Source organism: Polypterus senegalus, chromosome 2 (assembly GCF_016835505.1).
Source record: "Polypterus senegalus isolate Bchr_013 chromosome 2, ASM1683550v1, whole genome shotgun sequence".
In the NCBI taxonomy this organism is placed as follows: Eukaryota; Metazoa; Chordata; class Cladistia; order Polypteriformes; family Polypteridae; genus Polypterus; species Polypterus senegalus.
Genome location: NC_053155.1, coordinates 298,687,017 through 298,713,180, shown reverse-complemented (window position 1 = coordinate 298,713,180; position 26,164 = coordinate 298,687,017). Strand labels below are relative to the sequence as shown.

The 26,164-nt window shown below is 37.0% G+C and overlaps 1 protein-coding gene across 4 annotated transcripts in view; it reads left to right on the top strand.

The window, feature by feature from the left end:
* proser1 (proline and serine rich 1) overlaps positions 1-22,360 on the top strand; it is a 58,550-nt gene extending 36,190 nt beyond the window's left edge. For 2 of the 4 annotated variants that reach the window (XM_039745828.1, XM_039745826.1), the window contains 4 exons: positions 5,403-5,444; positions 7,087-8,686; positions 18,123-18,267; positions 18,399-22,360. In XM_039745828.1, the coding sequence (XP_039601762.1) occupies positions 5,403-5,444; positions 7,087-8,686; positions 18,123-18,267; positions 18,399-18,515 (1,904 nt within the window). In that variant the 3' untranslated portion in view covers positions 18,516-22,360. The remainder of the gene's footprint in view (positions 1-5,402; positions 5,445-7,086; positions 8,687-18,122; positions 18,268-18,398) is intronic. The other 2 variants (XM_039745829.1, XM_039745827.1) reach the window with 1 other exon arrangement.
* The last annotated feature ends 3,804 nt before the right edge of the window (positions 22,361-26,164 follow it).

Here is a 26,164-nt window from a genome sequence, read left to right as displayed (position 1 = left end):
TATGAATAGTTATAATAAGTTAGATCTACAGAGTATCAGGATTTTAATTCCAGTGAAGTTATAAGAAGGCCATGTTAAAGTAATGTGTTTTCAGCAGTGTTTTTTAAATTGCTCTACTGTATTAGCCTGGCGAATTCCTATTGGCAGGCTATTCCAGATTTTAGGTGCATAACAGCAGATGGCCGCATCACCACTTAAGTTTTGTTCTTGGAATTCTAAGGAGATACTCATTTGAGGATCTGAGGTTACGATTTGGAATATAAGGTGTCAGACATTCTGATATATATGATGGGGCGAGATTATTTAAGGCTTTATAAACCATAAGCAGAATTTTAAAGTCAACCCAGTAGCAAGACCAGTATCTGCTCCTTTGTGCGAGGAGAAACAGCATGAGCACTGCCAGAGCCATAAAAAATTACTCCCAGCTGCTTACTGGTGTGCATGTTTCTGAACTCCATGAGAGTGGCATTAGGTGGACATGTGCTCACAGCCCATCACAGTGCAGCCTGATTAATTCACCAGAGAATACCACAATTGGCAGCTCCAACATTAGTGCCCTGTTATCTTCACAGATGAAAGCAGGTTCACGTTGAGCATATGTGACAGATGTGAAAGTGTCTGGAGGTGCTGTGGTCAGCGTTATGCAGCCTGCAGCATCGTCCAGCATGACCGGTTTGTTGATGGGTCAGTAATGGTCTGGAGGATCACACAGACCCCCATGCGCTAGGCAATGGTACCCAGACTGCTGTAAGGTACCTCAGAGCCATTGTCAGACCTCATGCTGGTACAGTAGGTGCTGGGTTCTTCCTGGTACAGGACAATACCAGGCCTCATATGGCTAGAGTGTGCAGGCAGTTCCTGGATGACAAAGGCATTGATGCTATTTCCTGGCCCACTCATTCCCCAGACCTGAATCCAATTGAGAACCTCTGGGGTGTTATTTGTCAGTGCATCTGACAACACCAAGTAGCACCACAGACTGTCTAGGAGCTCACTGATGCCCTGGTCCAGTTATGGGAGGAGATTCATCAGGAAAACATCTGTCGTCATCTCAGTTGCATGCCCAGACATTGTCGGGAGTCCCTATAGGCTCGTAGGGACCATAGACACTACTTAGGCACAGTTTTGGGTTGCTATGATGAAATTCACATAAGTTAGATCAGCCTGTGATTTCAGTTTTTGACTTTGATTTTTGGTGTAATGTTGAATCCAGCCCCCAGTAGGTTGGTGATTTTGGTTTCCATTGACTGTTGTTTCATCATTTTATTCTCAATGAATTACACAGTATTACTCAGTAAAGGTTTTCCACTTCAATATTTTGTTCATCAAAATCCAATGTGTAATTTAAGTGTTCCCTTAATTTTTTTGAGCAGTGTATACTTTGATCAGGCCAGAAATGCATTCATTACAGTTGACTGGAGCTGCTGGAGCGGACTTCGTGCCGCTGTGTTAACCATATTCCACTGCTGTGTCCTTAAGTGCTTTGTTATGTTTATATAAACTAGTAACTAGTGGAAGTTCCTGGTGTTGCTCATGAAATTTCAATATTATAAGCAAATACCTTATAAAATGTCTGCGAATGTCTGCAATGAATAACTAACTTTGGGTCACCCTAGATGCATGTAAAATATTAACAACTGACAAGACATTGTAGAGGAAGCAATTTTTAAGAGTTTCACTTTAAATAAAGTATGTTGTTTGTACCTCATTAATTCTAGGATATTAATGCAACACATTCTCCCCAATCTTAACCCACTACATTCTAATTTGTTCAGTTTGCTCGTGATAATTTTGCAAATTAATGATTCTGTAGACATTTTAAAGAACACTGTGCCACATTTGCAAAATTACTTAAGATCCTTTAAGATGTGCAGAATATAGGGAAATAAGTTGCTTATAAATGTATTTATTGCCAAATTAGTCTGTAAGGGGGCTTGAACTAAGGAGATGGCCTACAGACTGATCAATATGCAGCTATATTTGCATGTTGTTTGTGTGAGTTTGCATTCATTGCAAAACCATGTCTCTCACTTTCTTGACTTCTGTTTCTTTGTCTTCCACATTAAGTGACAATCCTTTCCTTCATACTCTAAATGGATCATAAAGTAAATTTTCTGCTCACATTTCACCAATGCAGACTTCTTTGTTTCAGTAGCATTATATAGTATCACAGAGAAATAGCAATAAAATAAAATGAAAAAGGAAAACTAATCATAACCATGTTTCTTTCACATTTTTTATGAATACTGTATTCTTATTTGGTTACATTAGCAGGAACAATGCATTTGTGTTTGGTGCGTCACAAAATTCTTCTTTCCTTATTCGTGTAACTTACAACTACAGGGGCATGCAAAAGTTTGGGCACCCTTGATTAAATAGTTAAGTGAGCAGAAGATAAACTGATCAGCAATAGGCATTAAGTTAAAGATGACACATTTCTTTTCAGCATTATATGCTGGATTAATGTATTGTTTTTGTTTTGTACAATTGTACAGTGTCAAAAGGAAAGGGGCACCAAGAAAAGGTTTGGGGCCCCAAGATATCTGAGGTCTCAGATAACTTTTCCCAAAGTGATCTCAGACCTTCATAAGCTCATTAGGGCTATGGCTTGTTCACAGTCATTGTTAGGAAATCCCTGGTGATGCAAATTGCAAAGCTGTATAAATTCTCTTGTCTCAACAATCAGCAGTCATGGGCTCCTCTAAGCAGCTGCCAAGCACTCTGAAAAATAAAATAATTGATGCTCACAAAGCAGGAGAAGACTATAAGAAGATGGCAAAGCGTTTTCAGGTAGCTGTTTCCTCAGTTCCTCAGTGTAATGTTGTTAGAAAATGACAGTTAACAGGAACAGTAGGAGTCAAGTTGATGTCCGGAAGACCACGAAAACTTTCTGAAAGATCTGCTCAATGGATTGCTAGAAAGCAAATAAAAACCCTTGTTTGACTGCAAAAGACCTTCAGGAAGATTTAGCAGACTCTGGAGTGGTGGTGCTCTGTTCTACCATGCTGTAACACCTGAACAAATTCACCTTCATGGTAGAGCCAGCAGAAGAATAACGTTTCTGCATCCTAGCCACAAAATCATAAGTCCTGTGAACTGATTAAATCAAAATAAATAGACCTTTTTATCTACAATGTGCAAAGGTATGTTGGAGAGAAACTGGTGCTGAATTCCAGGAAAAGAACACATCTCCAACTATTAAGCATGAAGGTGAATCGATCAGGCTTTGGGCTTGTGTTGTAGCCAATGGCACAGGGAACATGTCGAAGAATGGATTCAAATAAATTCCAGCCAATTCTGTAGGCAAACATCAAACAATCTGTAATATAGTTGAACATGATAATCATCCTCAAGTTGACAGTTTTGCCATGTACCTTGTCCTAAACATCATTTAAAATCTGTAGATGCATCTCAAAAGAGCTGTGTATGCAAGATGGCCCAAGAATCTTGCAGAAATGGAAGCCTTTTACAAGATGAAATGGGCAAAAGTATCCCAAGTAAGAACTGAAAGACTCTTCACTGGCCACAAAAAGCCTTTACAAGCTGTGGTATTGCCAAAGGGGGTGTTACAAAGTAATGATCATTTCGGGTTACCAAACTTTTGCTTCAGGTCATTTTTCTTTTCTTTTTTTTTTTTTGGTATTTTGTACCTGTGAATGAAGGAAATCAAAATGTAACCCTCCTTAAAATATTAATGAAATGTGTAATGATTAATGTCATGCCTTTTGGTAATCAGTTCATCTTCTGCTCACTGAACGTTTCACAGTAACAGGAGTTTTAAGCAAGGGTGCCCAGACATTTGCATGCCATAGTAACTGTATTGGATTATATTACAGTTCTTTCAGTTTTACATGCCTTAGTCTATGTAGTTGTTTTTTTCACAACTACGTAAGCAACAATGTTGGATATTCTTATAACATGTATTTATAAGAAATTGCACTAGTTGTAGTTTGCTCTAGATCTAATTTGAGCCCCTGTGGTGTTGGTTTGTTCTGCCACCTTTAAGTTAGGTTAGAGTGCTGTATTTTAAAAGGATATTTAGTTTGATGCTTTTTTTTTGTTTGAATTCATTTAAGGATATTTTTTATATAAATGTAATAAAATTGCTTTTTTGGTCTTACCCTTATAGATAGTGGGGATTTGGAAGGTTAAAGATGATTTTTTTTTTTTTAAACAATGTAACCTCTTTTTTACTGTATCTTAGTTAAATAACAATATTTTACACATTTAGGAAGCTAGTAATTCGTAAATCATCATTCCAACATTGTTTGTACTGCCTTTAAAGTATTGGTTTGTATTTGAATAATTATATTTACACAATTTTTAATTTGTTGTTGTTGCACAATGTCTCAACTGCATTTGCAATATCTGTTTGTCCTTTTCTATATCACTTGCAACAAGGAAGCTCAAAGAACTGACAGGTCTGAATGCCTACTGTAGCAAATTGTTTATACTGCCTACATATTCAATAACATCAACACAATATCCCTTTAAAATAAACAGCAAGTATGTTGATTTAGTTACAGTGCCTTACATAATGTTTGGGACAAAGACACTTTTTTCCCCTTGATTTCCCCCTCTGCTTCACAGTTTAAAGTTACAAATTAATCAATTCAGACATTGTGGTTAAAGTGCAAATTGCTGACTTTCATTTAAGGGTTTTTGCATGCATTTCAGTCACACCATGTAGAAATGACAACACTTTTTCTTCAAGGTCTATCCATTTCATGGGCACCATAATGTTTAGGACAATTGGCACCACTGTTGTTTGTGATTACTCAATGTTTAATTGCTTTATTAGTGCAGCTATAAGATACCTGGGCTGCTTCTACCCTTTGCAGTCTGTAGTTGCAATTGTTCAAAATGAGGACAAGTGCTGTGTCAGTGAAAGTCAATGAAGCCATTATGAGGCTGAAAAACAAGAATCAAACTATTAGAAGCACTTGTACATCACGTCCTTCTCCCATCCCCAATCACTTATTATGATTAAAATGTCTTAAAGAAGTTGTTGTAGGCACTGTACTCTTCTAGTTTATGCCCTGGAGTCAAAATGCAAAGCACATGGTTGCTAGTGTATTCCCTAACACTGACTAGCTGGTTGTAAAAAGCAAGTGACTTAACATTCTTGAACTCCAGTTAAAAAATAATGTGTGTAAACCATTATGCTAAAGCTTTTGTACATGTATAATGCCTTGGATGAGGCATTCACTATACAGATTAGCTACTATGTATAACGTAATGCATGTGTTTTAATTTGCTGTAAGGTACTCCAAAAATTGCATACTAATTTTAGTTTATTTGTTTATTACTTTGTCACACTTTTCATCGAATGAGATTTCACTTACAAGAAAATAAGTCTCTTATTTGGGAAGTTTTACTGTTATCATTTTCTTTTTAAACAGAAAAGGAAGAGAATTCCAATCCAAAATCCACTCAGTCTCAGTGTAAGTGCCCTCAGTAAAGCAAGGTATTTGGATATGAAAGTTATAGTAATTACAGTTTTACACCAAGGTTTAAGAACAGGAAACATAAATACTAAGGTCATTTCATATATAATATATATATGTAGTTATTAATTTAAAATATATTAAATCTTTATTTTCTCAGTGTTTTATTCAAAGCAGTGCTGCCAAGAAGGTCAGAATGGTACAGTGCTCAGTTAATTTACATGCACTTGCATTTGCATGGCACATTTGTTGGAATAAGCATCCTACTAACTAATGCTTTATGGATTGTTTGATAGCATCTTGATAGTACAAAAAATGCTCTGCACATTGCTAACTGTTGACATTTTTTTATGCCGCTGTTCCAATCCTTTTCTGTAATGTTGCTCTTGCTGCTTCTTATACAAATCTAATACAGAAAATAATGCTGCCGACGTAACTTTCATTGTAATCTTTTTATATTTGTGTCTGTTATGTTTATGTTAAGGTTGTGTTAAGCAGAAAATGAAAAAATCCATGATTTCATAAAAGAGTACAGTAATCCCTTGCAATTCGCAGGGTTTAGGGGTGCATAAACCTTCGAAATGCGATAATCTGTGAATATGTTTTATCTCCATGATTACAGGATATTCAAAGTTTATTGCATTAAATAAGATGCACAAATTTGAGGAAACACAAGAAAGAATGATCACATGTGTAAGACTGCCTGCCAAGGCAAAGATGTGTAGTGCCCGCCTGAGTGCATAGTTGAGCAGTTTTTAGTGAAGTGTAACTTTTTATAAAAATTATAATTAATGTGTGTGTATATTTATGGTAGTATATGACAAAAATGATTAATATTACAGATACAAAAAAAAAATCTAGGAAAACACTAATCCCAAAATGATAAACACTCATGACACAGACTAATTTCATAGATGCAGATGATGATGATGCTGGAGGTATGAAGTGAAATCCCCAGTGAACAGCTTCCTGAAAGTTATGTAAGATTTTGTCCCACCATGATGCTGATGAATGTAAAGATTTGCAGAAGTTGGGAGCACTCCCAGACAAAGATGTTTATAACCCAGAAAAAATCACACAAATAAGCGAGCAAAGGACAAGAACATGAATCTAGTGAAAACTGTAATCCAATGCAGTTGTAATCCGATTATGCAGTGAAGTGTTGAAAGAAAAAGACACCACTGATTGTCATCCTGTCAACTTTTTATGGCTCACTTTTAAAGCTTGCTCCCTTAACTTTCACCTAGTAGTCCTCATAGCAACTGCCAAAGCTGCACAATTCTCAGTACTCCCAGAGTTTCAGGAATTTGTAGTCCATTTAAGTAACAGGGCTACAGCGTTGTCTGCCGTTTTCCGCAATAGACGCAATAAATAATGATGACAGACCTGCAAATAGTCGAATTTGCAAATCATAAACCTGTGAATCACAAAGACAGACCTGTAATATTGAACATCACAGCATCAATACACTTAAATGACCATGGTAAAGGTTATAGTCATTTGACTTAAAGATTTTATATTGTTTGTAACATGTATGTCTAAAAGTGATAATTTCAAATGTAAAACTCATCATATTAATAAGTTTAGCTGAGCTGATTTGATTCATTCTTCCTCCTCATGATTTTTTTTTTCTGTTCAGCTTTTTCCAGACCATCTAGCCAACAGAACCACAGTTCTACAGTTCAAGGAGCTACAGTTTCTTCCCATCCATCAAATCTTTCTACTTCTACTACTCCTGGGCCTTCTCCCTCACCTTCTAAAACTACATGCCTTCCAGCATCAACTGTTCCTATTTCCCCAGTTTTCCCAGGTTATGTTCCTACCGCTGCTCAGTCTCCAAGTTCCGCAACACTTGTTTCTTCTGTCATTAAAGGACCTCTTTTGCCTGGTTCTCCACTTGCCACTGCCAACGTTGCTGGACGTTCTACACCAGCAACACAAAGTTTGACTGGAGTTTCCCCATCTGTTCCACCTAGTCCTTCTGTTATAAAATCATACACACCCAATGTAACACCTTGTCCTACCCCAGTGCCTAATGGTTCCTTTACTCCTGTTTCATCAGCCCACTCTGGGATGTCCAGATCAGGGACTCCTTCAGGCATGCCTGCTCCTAAAAGTTCTTCTACTCCAATTCCTGCTGTTTTTAGTCCACAGAGTCACCTGCCTCCTTCAACGCAAGGTTTAGCTCGTGAATCTCCTGTTAACACTCCTAGCCATCATGGAATGTCAAACCCCAACTTTAAAGTCTTCTCTCCTGAGATACAATCTCATCATGGCTCAATACAAACTTCCTTTACTGGACATACTACTTCTGCCAATTCTGCAACAGGTTCCTCCACCCCTACTCCGTCTGTAATCAGAAGTTTTACTCCTTCCATTCCTACTCCTCAAGACTCTTCTCCTAATCAGTCTGTTTTCTCTGGCCTACCTGTGGCAAACTCTGTTAAGCATTCTTCTGCCAATGGACAGTCTATAACTGGCAACAGTGCTTCACCATATTTAGGAACCATGGCCTCTGAGCAGTATGTTAATGTGTCTCCAAATCTGTCTAATTTATCCCGCCACAGTAATAGCCCTGTAGCTTCTGCTTTCAAGGGGCCTTCCAGATCATCAACACCATCTCTTAGTTCATTAGTGATACCAAACTCTTCTGCATTATCTTTAAATCGTTCTTTGAACCTCAGCCATTCTGCAGCAACAGCGCAGGCTACCTTGTCCAACACTGGTGGTTTGCAAGGTCTCCCTACTCTCCCTACTTTAAACTCCCAGGGCACAGTTACCACAGTTTCCCATACAGCAGCTGGTGTAGCATTTTCAGCATTGCCAGGTTTTTCTAACCTCACTTCTGCCTCTGGTTATCTTGGAGCATCAAATCTCCCTACAGGAAACAACCCAAATGCTGCAAACTCTTCTTCATCACCTTCGTCTGTTACCTCCTCTCCCTTTGGCCTTGGCATGTCCACTCCCATTTCTTCCATTTTCCCGGGTCTACCATCTGGACCTCTGGGGTCTGGAAACACTGGGTTTTCAGGCTTTGCTGGTTCAAACACTCCTGCTGGTAGCCCAGTACTGTCCTCCTTTGTTGGTCTTCAGGGTCCCTCCAGCTCTGTAGCAGCTGTAGCACCTCTACAAGCAGCAGTGGCTGCAGCTGCAGCAGCCCCGCCTTCTGCACCTGTCCTTCCAGGATTTGCTTCTGCCTTCAGTTCCAGTTTCAATCCTGCTCTCGTTGCACAAGCTGGGTAAGTTTTTTTTTTTTTTGTTTGTTTTTTTTTTTTTTGTTTATAACAAAAAAAAAGTCATTTATATTTTTAACAGATAGATTAAGGGAAAAATTTAGGGCGGAGTGGTGGCTCTGAGGCTAAGGATCTGCACTGGTATCCCGAAGGCTGGCAGTTCGAATCCCCGTCACTGCTAAAAGAGATCCTACTCTGCTGGGCCTTTGAGTAAGGCCCTTAACCTGCAATTGCTCCAGGGGTGCTGTACAATAGCTGACCCTGCGTTCTGACCCCAAGGGGTATGCGAAAACTAACAAATTCCTAATATAAGAAATTGTGTAAGGCGAAATAAAGAATAAAAAAAGAGTATAATTACATCATCGTGTAAGTAAATTTGAATAGTTTCCATTAGTTGTATTACGGAGATGTTAAGTAGTGAAGTTTAGGCCCATTTTGAGTAGAACATTCCATGTTTCCTTAGTTATTTTTATTGTGATTTTACTGTTTTGTTCCTTCTGTTTTTTTTATCTGTCTTTTGCACATTAAAGTAACTATACACGATAAACACCAGTCGACTTTACTATAGTCTGACACTGTAATTAAAGATTTATCTAACCTTACACATCTGTGCCAAGGGAAAATGTTGTGGTTCTCCTCAAGTATTAAAGTGAATGTTAATGGCATGAAACAAACAAATGAGGGATTAGCCTATTACAAAACATATTTTTCCTAATTTACATTAGATTTTTTTTAAATATTTGACTACTTTGTCTCAGAAAATGTTCTGTGTTATCCCTACATTACAAATATTTAGAGGGTCATGTGGTATTGTAATTTCATGTTTTGCGACATTCGTCTTTAATTCCTGTCTGGAGGTTAGTCTGATTAGACAGTGAGCAATTTGCAGTTTCCTTATTTATTAGCTGAGTCAGCTGTATTGATTTCTAAGAACTCCTTGACCCTGTCAATGTCAAAATATTTTAACATAAAGGGACCATTGCAATGAATTGTAGTTAAACCTATCTTAAAATGTTCTAAATAGCAACACACCTAAAGCAACAGTTACTGCTCTCTAGTGATTAATGTAGTGGAGTAACTTACTCCTTCTCTTTCTGTGACATAATCAACTTCATACTATACCATACCATAGAAGATAGCAAATATAGTGGAAACAATGTCAGCACCACATACTTAATGCATACATCTGTCATAATTACAGTAATATTTAAATTAAAATTGCTTAACAGTCATGCCACTTTTATTAATAATGAGGTTTAATCTCTGTCAATAGCTAAGAATTTTATGGTCCCTGTGACACCCGGTCGCCTGCAGCTGGCATCTCTCATTTGAAGGGTATCTAGTATCAGTGAGGTCTCAGTCCTGTAAGAGTAGATGCATAAGTGTTTAGTGCTTTTGTTCAAACAATCAAACCAAATAGTGTCCAAATCAATAAAAGTACCGTCTTCTTCCTTAAATAATTAATCCAAAAAACAAAAGTGAATGTAAATGTTAAAATCCAAATGAATAAATAAATCCAAAAATTGATTAAAAGCAGGTCTAAAACACAGTCCTAGTTTCTATATTTGCACCCAGGCCCTGTCTCTATAGCTCACTTTACAAGGTCTAATCAGCTACAGGAGCCGCCCTCTGGCAAACTCTGTAAACTCTTTACAACCAGCTCTTGCTCCACCGCAATCCCTCCGCATCCAAGGGCAGCTCACGAGCCTGGCTACCTTCTACCTCCACCATCCCTCAATGCACCATAAGGGTGGTTGCCCCTGCTTTACTTTGATGTGATACCAATGCCATAATACATTATATGGTTCTCAGAATCAAAGCAGGTCTTCTTAAGGTTGGTGATGCTTTGTTCCTTTCCTGGTTGTTTATTTCCTGCACATTGAAAGGGTTCTGCGCAGTTTCCTTTTCTTTTTTCAGGAACTCTTCTGCTTCAACACCTTGATTGTACCTGGTTTCAAGCAGAACTACAATTTTCTCTTTGAGGTTTTTACATTCAATGTCCTCAGTTGCTAGCAAAGTTGTGCCTACTGGGCAGCTGGTGATCAGTTGGCTCCCGTCATTAGTAAGATAATGTGGTTTTTACATATGGTCTCTTTCATGCTTGTGCACTTGCTTTTCTTAACAAGGTTTGGATTGATGGCACTCTCATCCAACTGCAGCATAGACAAGTCTTCTACCTTTACAGTCCAGCATGGTTGCTCTTCGGAGTAAAAGGAATAACTCCAGGCTTTGCTCTGGCCACACCCTAGGCCATGGGTGTCAAACTCCGGTCCTGGAGGGCCGCAGTGGCTGCAGGTTTTCATTCTAACCATCTTCTTCATTAGTGACCAGTTTTTGCTGCTAATTAACTTGTTTTGCCTTAGTTTTAATTAGCTTGACTCAGGCCCCTTATTTGTCTCTTCTGCCTTAATTGGCAGCCAAACAATAATGAGACACAAAACAAGCCGCCACATGACCAGCTCAGATGTGCCCAACACACAATATCTAAAAATAAAGAAAGGTGAAGGTCTCAGTAAGGTTGATCTCTCAGGTCACCAAAACATTTTGACGATGTTCTTAGAAAAAACAGAAAAATCAACAGTTTTGGAAATGTCTGCTATGGCAGAATGAGAGCAGAAAACAAGCTCTGGAATTAAATAACAGCAAGAATCAGCTTCTCATTAAGAGATTGGTTGGAGTGAAATTGGTTTGAAAGTTTGAAATCCCAGTTTATGTGGTCATCTGTCGGCTCGTTTCATGTCTCATTTCTGTTTGGCTGTCATTTAATGAAGAAAATAATAAATTCAGAGGACTGAATCCTTAAAAACAGGGCTATTAAAATGAAGGGAAAAGAAGTTAATTAGCAGTGAATACTGGTCACTGATTAGGAAAAGGGTTAGACTGAAAACCAGCAGTCCTTCAAGCCCACAGTTTGACAACCCTGCCCTAGGCTCTGGGGTCACTGCTCTAAAGAGCAGAAGTTACTGCCAAGCCAAGCAGTGAGCTTGATAGAGAGGACATAGGTTTGGGGTGTGCAAGGTTTTTGAAGGAAGGAGTAGATGTTCTTGCTGTTGGTTCCTTGGGTTCACATCAGCCCATTCATTTTGGTTGAAAGCTTCACACTCCTGGTTCCTGTCTTTGTACAGATGTATTTTAATGGCTAAGGGTGTTGCCATTTTTAATATATATAAATGAAGTGGATAGGATTATAAACAACAAGCTGGTTATGGTTGCAGATGATATCAAGCTAGGAGGATTGGCAGATAATCTTGAATCTATTGAATCATTACAGAGGAACTTTGACAGTATACAGGCTTGGGAAGATTTGTGGCAGATGGTAATTTATTTATTGTAAGTAAATGTAAAAGTATAAATTAAAAATGTTACACAGGTGGAGGTCTGAAAATTTAAAGTACATCTTATGAGAAAAATGTAGGAGTCTTAGTGAACTTGACACTGTCAACTGCTAGATAGTGGAAAAGCCATTAACAAGTCTAACAGAATGTTAGGATATATAACAGTAATGTGTGGAGTATAAATCCAAGGAAGTTATGCTAAAGTTTATAACACACTGGTGAAGCCTCATCTGGGGTACTGGGTGCAGTTTTGGTCTCCAGGCTACAAAAAGGACACAGCAGCGCTGGAAAATGTCCAGAGAAGAATGACTAGGCTGCTTCCAGGGCTACAGGAGATGAAATATGAAGAAAGATTGAAAGAGCTGACGCCTTTACAGTTGAAGCAAAATAAGATTAAGAGGAGACATGATTGAAGTTTTTCAGATTATGAAAGGAATTATTCCAATGGATTAAGACTGTGATTTTAAAATGTGTTCATCAAGAACAATAAACGATATTAAACGATGTTAACGATAAATTTTGCACAAACAATTATGATGTTTTTCCTCACACAGAGAACCATAGACACATGGAATATGCTACCAAGTAGTGTGGAAGAAAGAAGTATAAGTACCTTCAAAATTCATCTTGATGTTCTTACAGTTTTCTTAGTTTCACAAATAAAGTGCACTGAATCATTGCATTGTAATTATAAATTTGTTCATATATAGAAACATCACTACTTGTGATGCATTGTCAGGCCTGCACAAGGTGATAGCACAAAAACTGTGAACACTTTACACAGTCCCTCTGCATTCCTTTGTCAAAAAATTCCTCACTCCACAAGCCAGTCCTTAGGCCCACTTATGTTGAGTGGAAATGTTTAAAGTTCACAGTATGTGACAGTCCTTTTGGAATGAATCTGCATTCTCAGGGGGGAAGAAAAAAAAAAACGAGCAATGTAAAAATCTCGTGAGAATGTCAAACTAGCATACAAACACAGTATGTGTAACTAATCATTTTTCAAGACTGGCATCCTGGTCATTCTCACTCTGGACCTGGACACAAACTTGTCTTTGGCTCTCAATACAGACAGCAAAAAAATACTCTTTTGCAGTGGTCAGTATCTTTTCACCAATTTTTAAAATTTATTTTTAAAGACTTAATTTTCACTCCGCTACCTTGTAATGCTGCCATGCTATATACAGTATTTTTATATCAGCCCTCTTTCATATTTTTCTGCATCCACTTTGGGAGAGAATGCTTGATTAGGTCTCAGAGACAGCCCTATTAATTGAAGCATGCATGTTTGAGATTGTTACTAGGTTATGTTTACTTTTGTATATACCCTTTATGGCCTTTTTATGGGATGTATTCAAGGTGGAGGTGAGTTTACATCAGGGATCGGCTTAAGCCCTTTCTTATTTGCAGTAGTCATAGATGGCTTGACAGATGAGATTAGATAGGAGTCCCCTTGGACTGTGATGTTTGCAGATGACATTGCGATCAGTAGCAAGAGTAGGGAGCAGGTTGAGGAGACCCTGGAGAAGTGGAGATATGCTCTAGAGAGGAACAAGACAGAATATATGTGTTTAAATGAGAGGAAAGTTAGTGGAATAGCGAGGATGCATTGAATAGAGTTGATGCAGATGACAGGAAGATGTGGAAAAAGATGATCTGCTGTGGCAGCAGCCCTTACAGGAGCAGCCAAAAAATAAAGAATTAGCATTTTTGACAGACTACTCAAAGGTTCATAAAAGAATCATTTATCTAGCATATTTCCAGCCTCATTAAATATGACTAGCATGATAGGTTTGGTTAACATAAATTGTTTATGATGCAAATGTAGGTTGAGGGTCATACCCTAATATTTGCACTATTGTGCAGTTTGAGAAACAGTTTTTTGGCATTCTCTCAAAACATGTTTGGTGTGCTTCCCAAACAGTGGTACATTATTCAAATGAATGAATGAAATTCCTCTTTAGAAGTCTAAAAACAGTATAGCAGTGACACACAGCATTATCTACCTTTTAAAAAAATAGCACCTGAGTTATATTTTCCTGTGTGACTTATGCCCTTAAAAGCTTATATGCTTAAAATGTATGTGATAAAGCAGACTTATTTAATTCCTGAAGTGAAAAAATAGTAATCAGTTGGATCATACATTTGTTATTTTGCAAAACAAACAAGTAAATTATTAATTCAGAGCGAAGAAGCAGGGTTTAAAGGTATTCCCAGACACTATTTTGAATAGATGGTAGTATACTGCACAAACGAGGGCTATCAATCCTAGATATTATTAGTGTCCTTCTTAGGCTGCTTCATTTACTGCCTAGCATGTATATTCTGTATTGGTTTTAGTACAATATCTGTATAGAATAAGAGTCAATATAGTCTTTTTGAACAATTGCTATTTAAAATTCTTTATCCACTGTCTACAGTGAGTGCAGACACCTTTCTATCAGAGTACACGTGTTTTGATGTGAATGCGGTTAACATTAGCCTGCAGTCCAACACACCTACAGCAGGAGAACCGCTCAGTGTGGGAATAGCATTCCCTTTGTCAAAAAACAATGTAAGGAGAGATCTCAGGAAAGTGAACACCAGGAGCCTCATTTATAAAATTTTGTGTAGATTTGAACATGAAAATATGTGTACAGCAGAAAAAACAGGAAAATGTGTATGCGTAAAAATTAGATTTGTAAAACCTGGAATATGCACATTTATACTCGGTTTACAAACTATAAATCGCAATTACCTTGTAAATGTGTGTACGTGAACTTGCCTCGAGCGCCGCCCTGAAACATACCTTATGGATGCACTTCAGAAGTTTACATACACTTAGGGTGAATTCTTTAAAGCTCAATTTATAACCCCTTCACAGATTTTATACTAACAAATTTCGACTGACTAACTGAAATTGATCAATTTGGCATATACAGGGTGGTCCTGGTCTAATTATGCAGATCCAGATTGTCTGGATGACTTAGATTTATGCGGGGACGATTCCAGTTCGGTGCGAAGACAATTCTTCATGTTGTCCGTTCGCGCACTTCTCAATGGTCCGGGATTTTTCGGGTGATTTTCTATGTAATAAACTTAACTTAATAAGTTATAGCGTAATGAAAATTGCATAATTAAATCTGGACCACCCTATAGTTTAAGACATACACAACATCATTTTTTTTTTTCAACAATATTCAAAGACTATTTCACTTTTTATTGACTATATCACAATTGCAGTGTGTCACACATTTATAAAACTTTGTTAACTATGCCTTTAAACACATTGGAAAATTCCAGAAAATGATATCAACCCTTTAGGCAATCAGACAATTAGCTTCTGATAACTATTTAGTCAAATTCACACATGCTCTTCTTTGCCAGTAGAACTGGATCCATTACAGTTTACATATTGCTTCAGTAGATCTACAGAGGTTGCCATCACCTTGATACTTCATACAGTACTAGCTCAACTGGACATGAGATGGAACTATGTGCGAATGCTATTTATAGACTGTAACGCTGCATTTAACACAATAATCTTCTCTAAGATCATCACTAAGCTCATGGACCAGCTTCTGAGCACTTCACTGTGCAGCTGGATTTTTAACTTCCTAATGGGCAGACACCAGGTGATTTGAGTTGATGGCCCCACTTCTTCATCTCTCGCTCTCAATGCAGGGGATTCTTGGGGCTATGTTCTGAGTCCACTGCCATACTCCCTCTACAGCCCATGTATGACTACGTGGCTACACATGACCCTAACATGATTTTCAGCACGCCTGCTGATGATACAGCTGAGGTAGGCCTAATATCTAATGACAATGATCAGGCTTTACCTGTATGAAGTGGAGAGTCAGTCATACTGATGGCAGGACGACAGTCTACTCCAGAATGTCAGCAACAAAAAGGAGCCGATTCTGGACTTTAGGAGAAAACAGCAGAGGCACTACCACCTTCTGACATTGTTACTATTATGTATCACAGGTTTTTAATTCTATTAATGATTTTGAATATTCATATAGTAATGCATTTTTATTATCCTTTTATAACCCTAATTCCAATGAAGTTAGGGCATTGTGTAAAACGTAAATAAAAACAGAATACAATGATTTGCAAATCCTTTTCAACCTATATTCAATTGAATACACTACAAAGACGATATCGAATGTTCAAACTGAGAAACTTTATTGTTGTTTTGCAAATCTTCACTCATTTTGAATTTGATGCCTGCAACACGTTCCAAAAAAGCTGGGACAGGGGCATGTTTACCACTGTGTTATATCACCTTTCCTTTTAACAACACTCAATAAGCGTTTGGGAACTGAGGACACTAATTGTTGAAGCTGTGTAGGTGGAATTCTTTCCCATTCTTGCTTGATGTATAACTTAAGTTGCTCAACAGTCCGGGGTTTCCGTTGTCCTATTTTGCGCTTCATAATGCGCCACACATTTTCAATGGGAGACGGGTCTGGACTGCAGGCAGGCCAGTCTAGTAACCGCACTCTTTTACTACGAAGCCACGCTGTTGTAACACATGCCAAATGTGGCTTCACATTGTCCTGCTGAAATAAGTAGGGACAACCCTGAAAAACACGTCGCTTGGATGGCAGCATGTGTTGCTCCAAAACCTGTATGTACCTTTCAGCGTTAATGGTGCCTTCACAGATGTGCAAGTTACCCATGCCATGGGCACTAACACACCCTCATACCATCACAGATGCTGGCTTTTGAACTTTGCGCTGATAACAATCTGGATGGTCCTTTTTCTTTTTGGCCCAGAGGACACGACATCCATGATTTCCAAAAACAGTTTGAAATATGGACTCGTCAGACCACAGCACACTTTTCCACTTTGCGTCAGTCCATCTCAGATGAGCTCGGGCCCAGAGAAGCCGGCGGCGTTTCTGGGTGTTGTTGATATATGGCTGTCGCTTTGCATGGTCGAGTTTTAACTTGCACTTGTAGATGTAGTGACGAACTGTGTTGACTGACAATGGTTTTCCTTTGTATTCCTGAGCCCACGTGGTAATATCCATTACAGAATGATGTCGAGTTTTAATGCACTGCCGCCTGAGGGATCGAAGGTCACGGGCATCCAGTGTTGGTATTCGGCCTTGCCGCGTACGTGCAGAGATTTCTCCAGATTCTCTGAATCTTTTGATGATATTATGGACAGTAGATGATGAACTCCCTAGATTACTTGCGTTCACCAGACATCAACACAATTTCTATCCGCTCATCACGTGTTAACCTCTGCGACATGTCAATGGCTGTAAACAAAGAGAAACTTGTAAATAACTCATGAAAGAATAAAGTTACGTTAAAACCAAGCACACCATTGTTTTTCTTGTGAAATTCACAATAAGTTTGATGTGTCACATGACCCTCTTCCTATTGAAAAAACAAAAGTTGGATCCAAAATGGCCGACTTCAAAATGGCCACCATGGTCACCACCCATCTTGAAAAGTTTTCCCCCTCACATATACTAATGTGCCACAAACAGAAAGTTAATATCACCAACCATTCCCATTTTATTAAGGTGTATCCATATAAATGGCCCACCCTGTACATTAAGCTACGAGTGTCTAGCATTTTAATGAGCTTTATGCACAAGGTCTAAGCAGCGGTCTGTGCATAAATGCCGTATCATGAACATGCAGTTACCAGTAACTGAGACTTTTCAAGAGTCATTACCTTTGTTTTGAGAGTGACTGGTAATTAAATGTACATCCACATAGTTGTGTAAACACGTGACTGTTTATGAGCCCTTAAAGCAGGGGAGTATTTGGTGGTTCACTTAAACTTTATGATTTGAAGTAACATAACATAATAAAAGTGGTGAGTTTCGAAAGCCATTCTTACATTCTGATGTGTGGATGAATACTACAGTACATCTTTCAAAGTGTAATTCCTTTCTACGTTAATAGTTAATGGTAAGCAGCCTACCCTACCTTGAGTGAGGGGTGCTTTCAAACATTAATGCACATGAGTAGGGATTTTAATTCATTTATGATGGTATTTCAATTTCCATATTGCTTATGCAATCCTGTGAAATATAATTTAGATTCACTATATCCTATATAAAGGATTTTACATTTCCTTTAAATTGATACTTTTGCAGCTTGTCTGGTGGTCTTCAGCCTACAGGAAATGCTGCATTCCCAGGACTCTTGTCATTCCCTGGAATTCCTGGTTTTTCGCAAAGTCCATCTCCAGCTTCACTCTCTGGACTTCAGCACACAGCGGTTCAGTCTGCACTGTTACAGGTAAATGTGGTCAAATTTACATTCCCTGTCCCTGCTTACTTTTTTGAAAATTTGCCATACCTTTTTTGAAAAAACTACTTGTGTTTCTTCCTTCCCTTACTTGAATATTTTTTTTTTCATCTACATCATAGGCTTCGGCATTAGAAAACTATCCAGCACAACCCAACAGCTTCCCCAATTACGCATCCAGCCCAGGAACTCCATTTGGACTGCAACCTGGCCTCCACCCTCAGCGTGGATGGCAATAGATCTTCAGCAGCCTCATATTCAACATTGACAGGTTCTGGAGAAGAGTGAAAGAGAAGAAGTGGATTTTTGGCAGCATTTCTACAAAGTTACATTTATTAGAATTGTGAGAATGGGTAATTAGAAAGAAAGATGTCTCTACATTTTTCATTAAGCAGCATTGGAAAAGCAATATAAAAATACCCATTGCAGACCCCCGTTTCCAAGGATTACACTTTTTTGTCACCATGAAGGGTTTTGGTTTTTATAGTTGAAGGAATGTTTGATTCTAGGCATCACTGAAAATAGGGCTTGTTTGAAATGTAACCAGCAATGTGCATATTAACTCAATCAAAAAAGACTCTTATGTCCATTCTATATATTTTAATTAGAAATGTCTTGGTTTTCTGTCTTTATATGAACTGTTTTGCACACAGTTGAGCCAGTAGGTTCTGAGATAAATATCTAGGAGTTAAATGTGGTGTTTATTAACATTTGTTTTAATAATGATCATTATTTGCCTTTTTGTACCAGTATCTTTAACATTTTGTATCCTGTGTTTCTTTGCACAATCATCCTATTATGTTTACTCAAATAAGGCTGACTTTATTTTTTGATGGTAACAAATTAACACTGCCAACCAAATCATCATAATTGTTAAACCACCATTTGATGCTGTCCTTGAACAAGAGCATATAGCCCATTATCCCTGTAGCAACACCGTACTTTAAAATTTAGGCATTTTATCATATTTCTCCACTTGCATATTTCTGAGAGGTTTCAATATTTTTGAAATCTGTAGTTTTTCGGTTGGACAGATCTTAAAATTTTATTTTTTTATCATGTAGTTTTTAATTTTTTTTTGCACTGCTTACAACATCAAGTCTCAAAGATTTGTAGGGGGAAGTTGAGCCAAGCTACATCTCTTTGTAGTATAGGATCACATTAAAAGATACACACACGTCTAGTTAGTGGGGTCATTTAAAAGTCCAAGTGTGTGATTTGATCCTTAAACTTTGCCTGTTCAAGTCTGGCTCAGTGAACCCATTTACTCACCTTACATAAATATGTAGAAGCAGTTTATGACTGCACTTGGCACACTGTTTGTGACAATAAACTTCCTCTTGTTCTTCACAGGATGCCGCCTGACAAATCATGAACTTAACTTCAAATCATAGATTTCTTTGATCGGACCCCTTTAGATTTTTTTAAATTGAGGTTTAGATTGAGTATCTGTGCCAATAAACTTTATAATTATGCTAATTTGATTATTAAGATATATCTAGTTTGATGCAGGAAATTGAATGTAATATGTTAAGCTCACATAGAAAAAAAACTAAGTAGGAAAGACATAAATTATAATTTACAGAAAGTTGTTTTTTTGTTTTTTTTGGGTTTTTTTTTTGCTTTTAGCTAACAAAAAATACCAGTGCACAATATAATAATTAACAAAGGCCTCCTCCTAAGGTTATTTTAATTCATGCAACCCCATTTTTTTTTTTTTTTACAGTTTTCTTTTCATTCCAGATACTTTATTTTCTTCCTCAGATCCTGTATTCTAAATTGAGTTTTGATATTAAACTCAATATTTAATAGCCAAACACTTCATAATGACAAAGTAACTATAGCTGTGAAAAAAAGAAAACATGGATAATTTAAGACGCAATGCCTTTGTCACTTTTAGCCTGAGCTGCAAATGTTTTGTGGTCACAGATATGTATGTCATCATTGTCAGTTTGTTTACTTGTGTTTTTTTTTTGTTTTCTTTTATAATTATGATGTTTTTCCTAATTGACATATTGTTGGAGTTGACAATCACGGTAACTGCTTTTACCGTCTGAGTGCTTTTTCAGTTCTGTGTGATTATTCTGGTTCCTTATTAACACTCCGTAAAATACATTCCCACGTAAGAAGTGGTGAAACACAATGTAGGTTTGAAAAGGCCTAACTGTTATATGAGCAGTGAATCTGGAACTTTCTGGAAAAGTGTAGTGTGTACTGGGCAAATGCAATTCATAGTATTTTGTGGTTGGTGCTTGCAAGTATTTGAATTTTGCACATACTCAACACACGCATGATGTCCTTGAAATCAGAGAGTCCAAAAAAGTGGTGTAAAGAGGTCAGAGTGAGACTGATTGCACAAAGTATAGTATTTCAACCCGGACTGGCGTTTACAAGATAAGATGGGAGTGGTGTGATTCAGTCTGTGCCAATCACCTTGCTTATCTGTGTTTTTTTTTTTTTTTATGGTAGAAGTACATTTTTCTGCTGTGTAAAAAAAGCAAAATGTTGCACAAATACTTTGCATATGGAAAGTGTTTTACTTTTTAATGCTGTTTTGTGTTGCATAGACTAAGAAAACTTGCTTAGGTTAGTTATGTCATCATATTTAATGTAAATCATAAAAGGCAATGTTTTCTCTGCAGGTAGAGTCGATTGTTTGAATTTCGATGAACAGGAACAAAAACTAATTCAGTTTGTACTTTGGACCATTCACTCTCTCCATTGACCGTAATAATGACAGTCTTCCTGAAAAAATTAAGTGTTCCATTTTGAAATATAATACAAAGCGATTTCCTGAAAATGTGCCTGAATAATTAAATCATAACCCTTACAACGCCTTAACGTCAGATTTGACCTGGCTTTGTGTTTGAAATCAATAAAAGCACCCTAAATTTCATCTGTTCAGGATGAAACTTAGTGACTTGTCGTACATTTCTCTCAATTGAGGAACAGGAAAAAGGGAAAAAAAAAACCTCCCATAATTTATATAGCTCATTTTTTACCCACCTTTAATTTTAATGGATTTTCCACTACATTTAAGGACACAACCTATAAAAACATCCTAATAGTCTTCCATTCACTTCAGAAATGTGAAGGCTTTTAGTAAAATAACCTAGCTTTACAAAAGGTAGAACAGTTTCCAAATATCCTATTTTTATAACACAGCTGCTTCACATTTGGAACCCTGCCATTTTCTTTGAACCCTCCATACAAAAAAGTATTTGTATAGCTTCTTCACTTTTTGAACACTACCATCATCTTCAGGTCATATTAATGCCACCAAACCCCATATTTTCAGCTCAGACATGTAAGGGACATTAGTTTAGTAACAAGACTTAACTTTACCAAAGCCTCACATTTTCATATAACTGCTACACCTTTTGAACATTGCCAGGTCCTTTGGGTCATTTATGACCCACTATTGGCTTTAATGGATTTTCCACAGCATTTCAGCTGCTTTGTTTGTTCACAACCCAAACGCATCCTAAATGTCATCCTTTAAGATCTGCAGTACTACAGATTAAGATGGCCAATCAGTTTTAACTACCTTTGGGGTGAACATGTTGATGTTTAGGGAACCTGAAAGGGGTGTCAGAATTGGGTCAAAAGAGACTCAGCATTAGATCAGCACTTGAAGACATTGTGAGAGTTAAGTAGGATTTGTCTGTTCAGATGTCGTCGGAGAATGTTTATTGTATTAATGTAGGCTGATGGAATTATGTGTATAATTAGCTGCTTGTATTTTTTTTTTATTGAAAGCTCTCTCCTTCACTTCTTTGAATCCAGACTATAACTAGATATTATCAGCAACCAATTTTTTTATTTCTATAAAGTTCTACAATTTATGTAAAAATCAATGGAAAAGTTTTTAAATGAGATCAAACTCTTCCCAGTTTATAAAAACATCAAGTTTGAAATTGTAAATTGAATTTGATATTTTATGTATGAAATACTGTACATTAAAATAACATTTAAAAAGAACCCATCTTAGCAATGAAATTCTAACTGGTAGCAAGGTATTTAAAGAAAAAGAAAACTAGATACAATTTTGATTTTAACCATTAAAGTTAACAGTAAAAAAGAACATATCTTTGCTTTGAAATTCTAAATCATTAAGTTTTTAGATGTCATCAATATTGTCCCCCTATTTTAAGCTTATTTAAACTATAAAATTTGACAATTTTATGTATTAAACACATTAAAAAATAACCTTAATAACCATCTTTGCAGTGAAATTCTGATAGTAGAATATATAAAGCAAAAATGGATAGGTGCTGATTTAATGTTGCTTTTTTTTTTGCTCTCCAATGACAAATTATGTTATTACGGAATTCTGTATCATTTGTCATATTATTTTTTTGTTTGTTTTATATGTCGCTCTGCCTGAAGCCAAAATACTTAGAGGTATGTCAGGGAAGCAGTTTCAAGTTGTCAGTGGGAATAAAAATGTGGAATCGCTTCTAATATTTACAAAGAGCTGCTTAAAGTTGGGTTTTCGATGGATTATCTGAAAGTATCATTCATTGTATTTACATCAGTTTCTTACAGATTTGCCATTTTAGACTTTGTAGAGCCCTGTACCAACTAGATAGTCTGCAATGCATCATTTGCCACCAAGATAGGTTTCAGATCTCTGCAACCTCAACTGCAATAATCAGGTGAGAAAATAGGTCATTTTATTAAATATTGTTAAAATAAAGGCTAATAGCATTTTAAAGTGTGAAGGGTGAAAAAGAGATCTGAACCAATGAGGTGCTATCTTAAAATTTATATTTAACATTTAATCCATGTATTTTTTATTATTATATATATATATATATATATATATATATATATATATATATATATATATAGTAGCAGTTTTAAAACCAGGTCTTTCAGTTCCACATAGCTTATGAGTTCCTAGCAGTGTAATAGCATAATAATGATTTGCCATTTTTTGACTTTTTATATCTGCAAAATGTACAGAGTGAAATGTAAAATGTTTTATACAGATTTATAATTCTTAAAACAAGAATGTGCAAGCAAAGAATTTTATTTGTAATAGTTTTATGAGTAAGTGACCTCCTTTTTTTGTGTTTTTTTTTTTTTTTGGAAGTGTATCTTATGACACACAGTAGCAGTAGAGACAGGTCAGGGTGATTCGGATGCATGTATGAATTTAACTTTAGGCAACTAAAGTAGCCATAGGTCTGAGCCGAGCCTCCACTACACACTGCTGTGCAGTTTATGCCTACACTGGAGCTGAATGTTCTTTGTATGTGCCATTTTAATGGCAGCCCCATTTATATTTTTAACTTTGTCAGAATCACCACTTACTGTATTTATAATTACTGTAGAATAGTTATGCCCCAGAAAGAACTGAAGAAAGTGGAGATCAAAGTATTTATTTAGCTGAATAAGCAATATTCAGATGATACTGATGTCAATGATAGTGGAATAAACTGAATGCAGCAAAGCGTCATAATTTAAATGTATTGTCCACAAAAATGACACATGTAACATTTTGAGCTAGCAGTTTGAGAGGTGTTCATTTTTTTTTTTTTTGTTTTTTTTTTTACTGTATAGCAATGTACTTGAAGGTGGATTGCACGTATTCCATTATGCAGGTTACTCCTCAGTCATCACTTTGGTACTGAACAAAAAATAAAAAATTTTGGCAGATGCTCATTGTCATGATAATATGATGGAACAAATTAAGAAGAAAGAATGTTGCTTCTTTTATTGTAGATACATTTTAGATATGAAATAAATGCTACCCAGTTACAATTTTTCTGTTTGGATCTTTGCATAGCCTGCATGTTCTGCATTGTTTTCTGTCGCTGCCCTCTCACGCGAGTTAGGCTGAGCCCTTAGCCTGGTGTCATAATGTTTATGATTCCTCAGGTGTGTTTCATGGCTTTATAGGATACCTCAGCTTGCTTCTACGCTTTGGAGTCTGTAGTTGCCACTGTTCAACATGAAGATAAGAGCTGTGCCAATGAAAGTCAAAGAAGACATTATGAGATTGAAAAACAAGAATTAGAGATGTCAGTAAAACCTTAGCATTACCAAAATTAACTTTCTGGAATTTAATTAAGAAGAAAGAACACATTGGTGAGCTCAATAATCACAAATGAACTGGTAGACCAAGGAAGACTTCCACTGCTAATGATAGAAGAACCCTCACTATGGTAAAGGAAAAGCCCCAAACACCTGTCCGACCAATCAGAAGAATATGTATATATGTATATGTATATATATATATATATATATATATATATATATATATATATATATATATATATATATATGTATATATATATATATATATATATATATATATATATATATATATATATATATGTGTATATGTTATATATATATATATATATATATACAGTGGTGTGAAAAACTATTTGCCCCTTCCTGATTTCTTATTCTTTTCATGTTTGTCACACAAAATGTTTCTGATCATCAAACACATTTAACCATTAGTCAAATATAACACAAGTAAACACAAAATGCAGTTTTTAAATGATGGTTTTTATTATTTAGGGAGAAAAAAAAATCCAAACCTGCATGGCCCTGTGTGAAAAAGTAATTGCCCCTGAACCTAATAACTGGTTGGGCCACCCTTTGCAGCAATAACTGCAATGAAGCGTTCTGATAACTTGCAATGAGTCTTTACAGCTCTGGAGGAATTTTGGCCCACTCATCTTTGCAGAATTGTTGTAATTCAGCTTTATTTGAGGGTTTTCTAGCATGAACCGCCTTTTTAAGGTCATGCCATAGCATCTCAATTGGATTCAGGTCAGGACTTTGACTAGGCCACTCCAAAGTCTTCATTTTGTTTTCTTCAGCCATTCAGAGGTGGATTTGCTGGTGTGTTTTGGGTCATTGTCCTGTTGCAGCACCCAAGATCGCTTCAGCTTGAGTTGATGAACAGATGGCGGACATTCTCCTTCAGGATTTTTGGTAGACAGTAGAATTCATGGTTCCATCTATCACAGCAAGCCTTCCAGGTCCTGAAGCAGCAAAACAACCCCAGACCATCACACTACCACCACCATATTTTACTGTTGGTATGATGTTCTTTTTCTGAAATGCTGTGTTCCTTTTACGCCAGATGTAACGGGACATTTGCCTTCCAAAAGTTCAACTTTTGTCTCATCAGTCCAGAAGGTATTTTCCCAAAAGTCTTGGCAATCATTGAGATGTTTCTTAGCAAAATTGAGACGAGCCCTAATGTTCTTTTGCTTAACAGTGGTTTGCGTCTTGGAAATCTGCCATGCAGGCCGTTTTTGCCCAGTCTCTTTCTTATGGTGGAGTCGTGAACACTGACTTTAATTGAGGCAAGTGAGGCCTGCAGTTCTTTAGACGACGTCCTGGGGTCTTTTGTGTCCTCTCGGATGAGTCGTCTCTGCGTTCTTGGGGTAATTTTGGTCGGCCGGCCACTCCTGGGAAGGTTCACCACTGTTCCATGTTTTTCCCATTTGTGGATAATGGCTCTCACTGTGGTTTGCTGGAGTCCCAAAGCTTTAGAAATGGCTTTATAACCTTTACCAGACTGATAGATCTCAATTACTTCTGTTCTCATTTGTTCCTGAATTTCTTTGGATCTTGGCATGATGTCTAGCTTTTGAGGTGCTTTTGGTCTACTTCTCTGTGTCAGGCAGCTCCTATTTAAGTGATTTCTTGATTGAAACAGGTGTGGCAGTAATCAGGCCTGGGGGTGGCTATGGAAATTGAACTCAGGTGTGATACACCACAGTTAGGTTATTTTTGAACAAGGGGGCAATTACTTTTTCACACAGGGCCATGTAGGTTTGGATTTTTTCTCCTAAATAATAAAACCATCATTTAAAAACTGCATTTTTGTTTACTTGTGTTATATTTGACTAAAGGT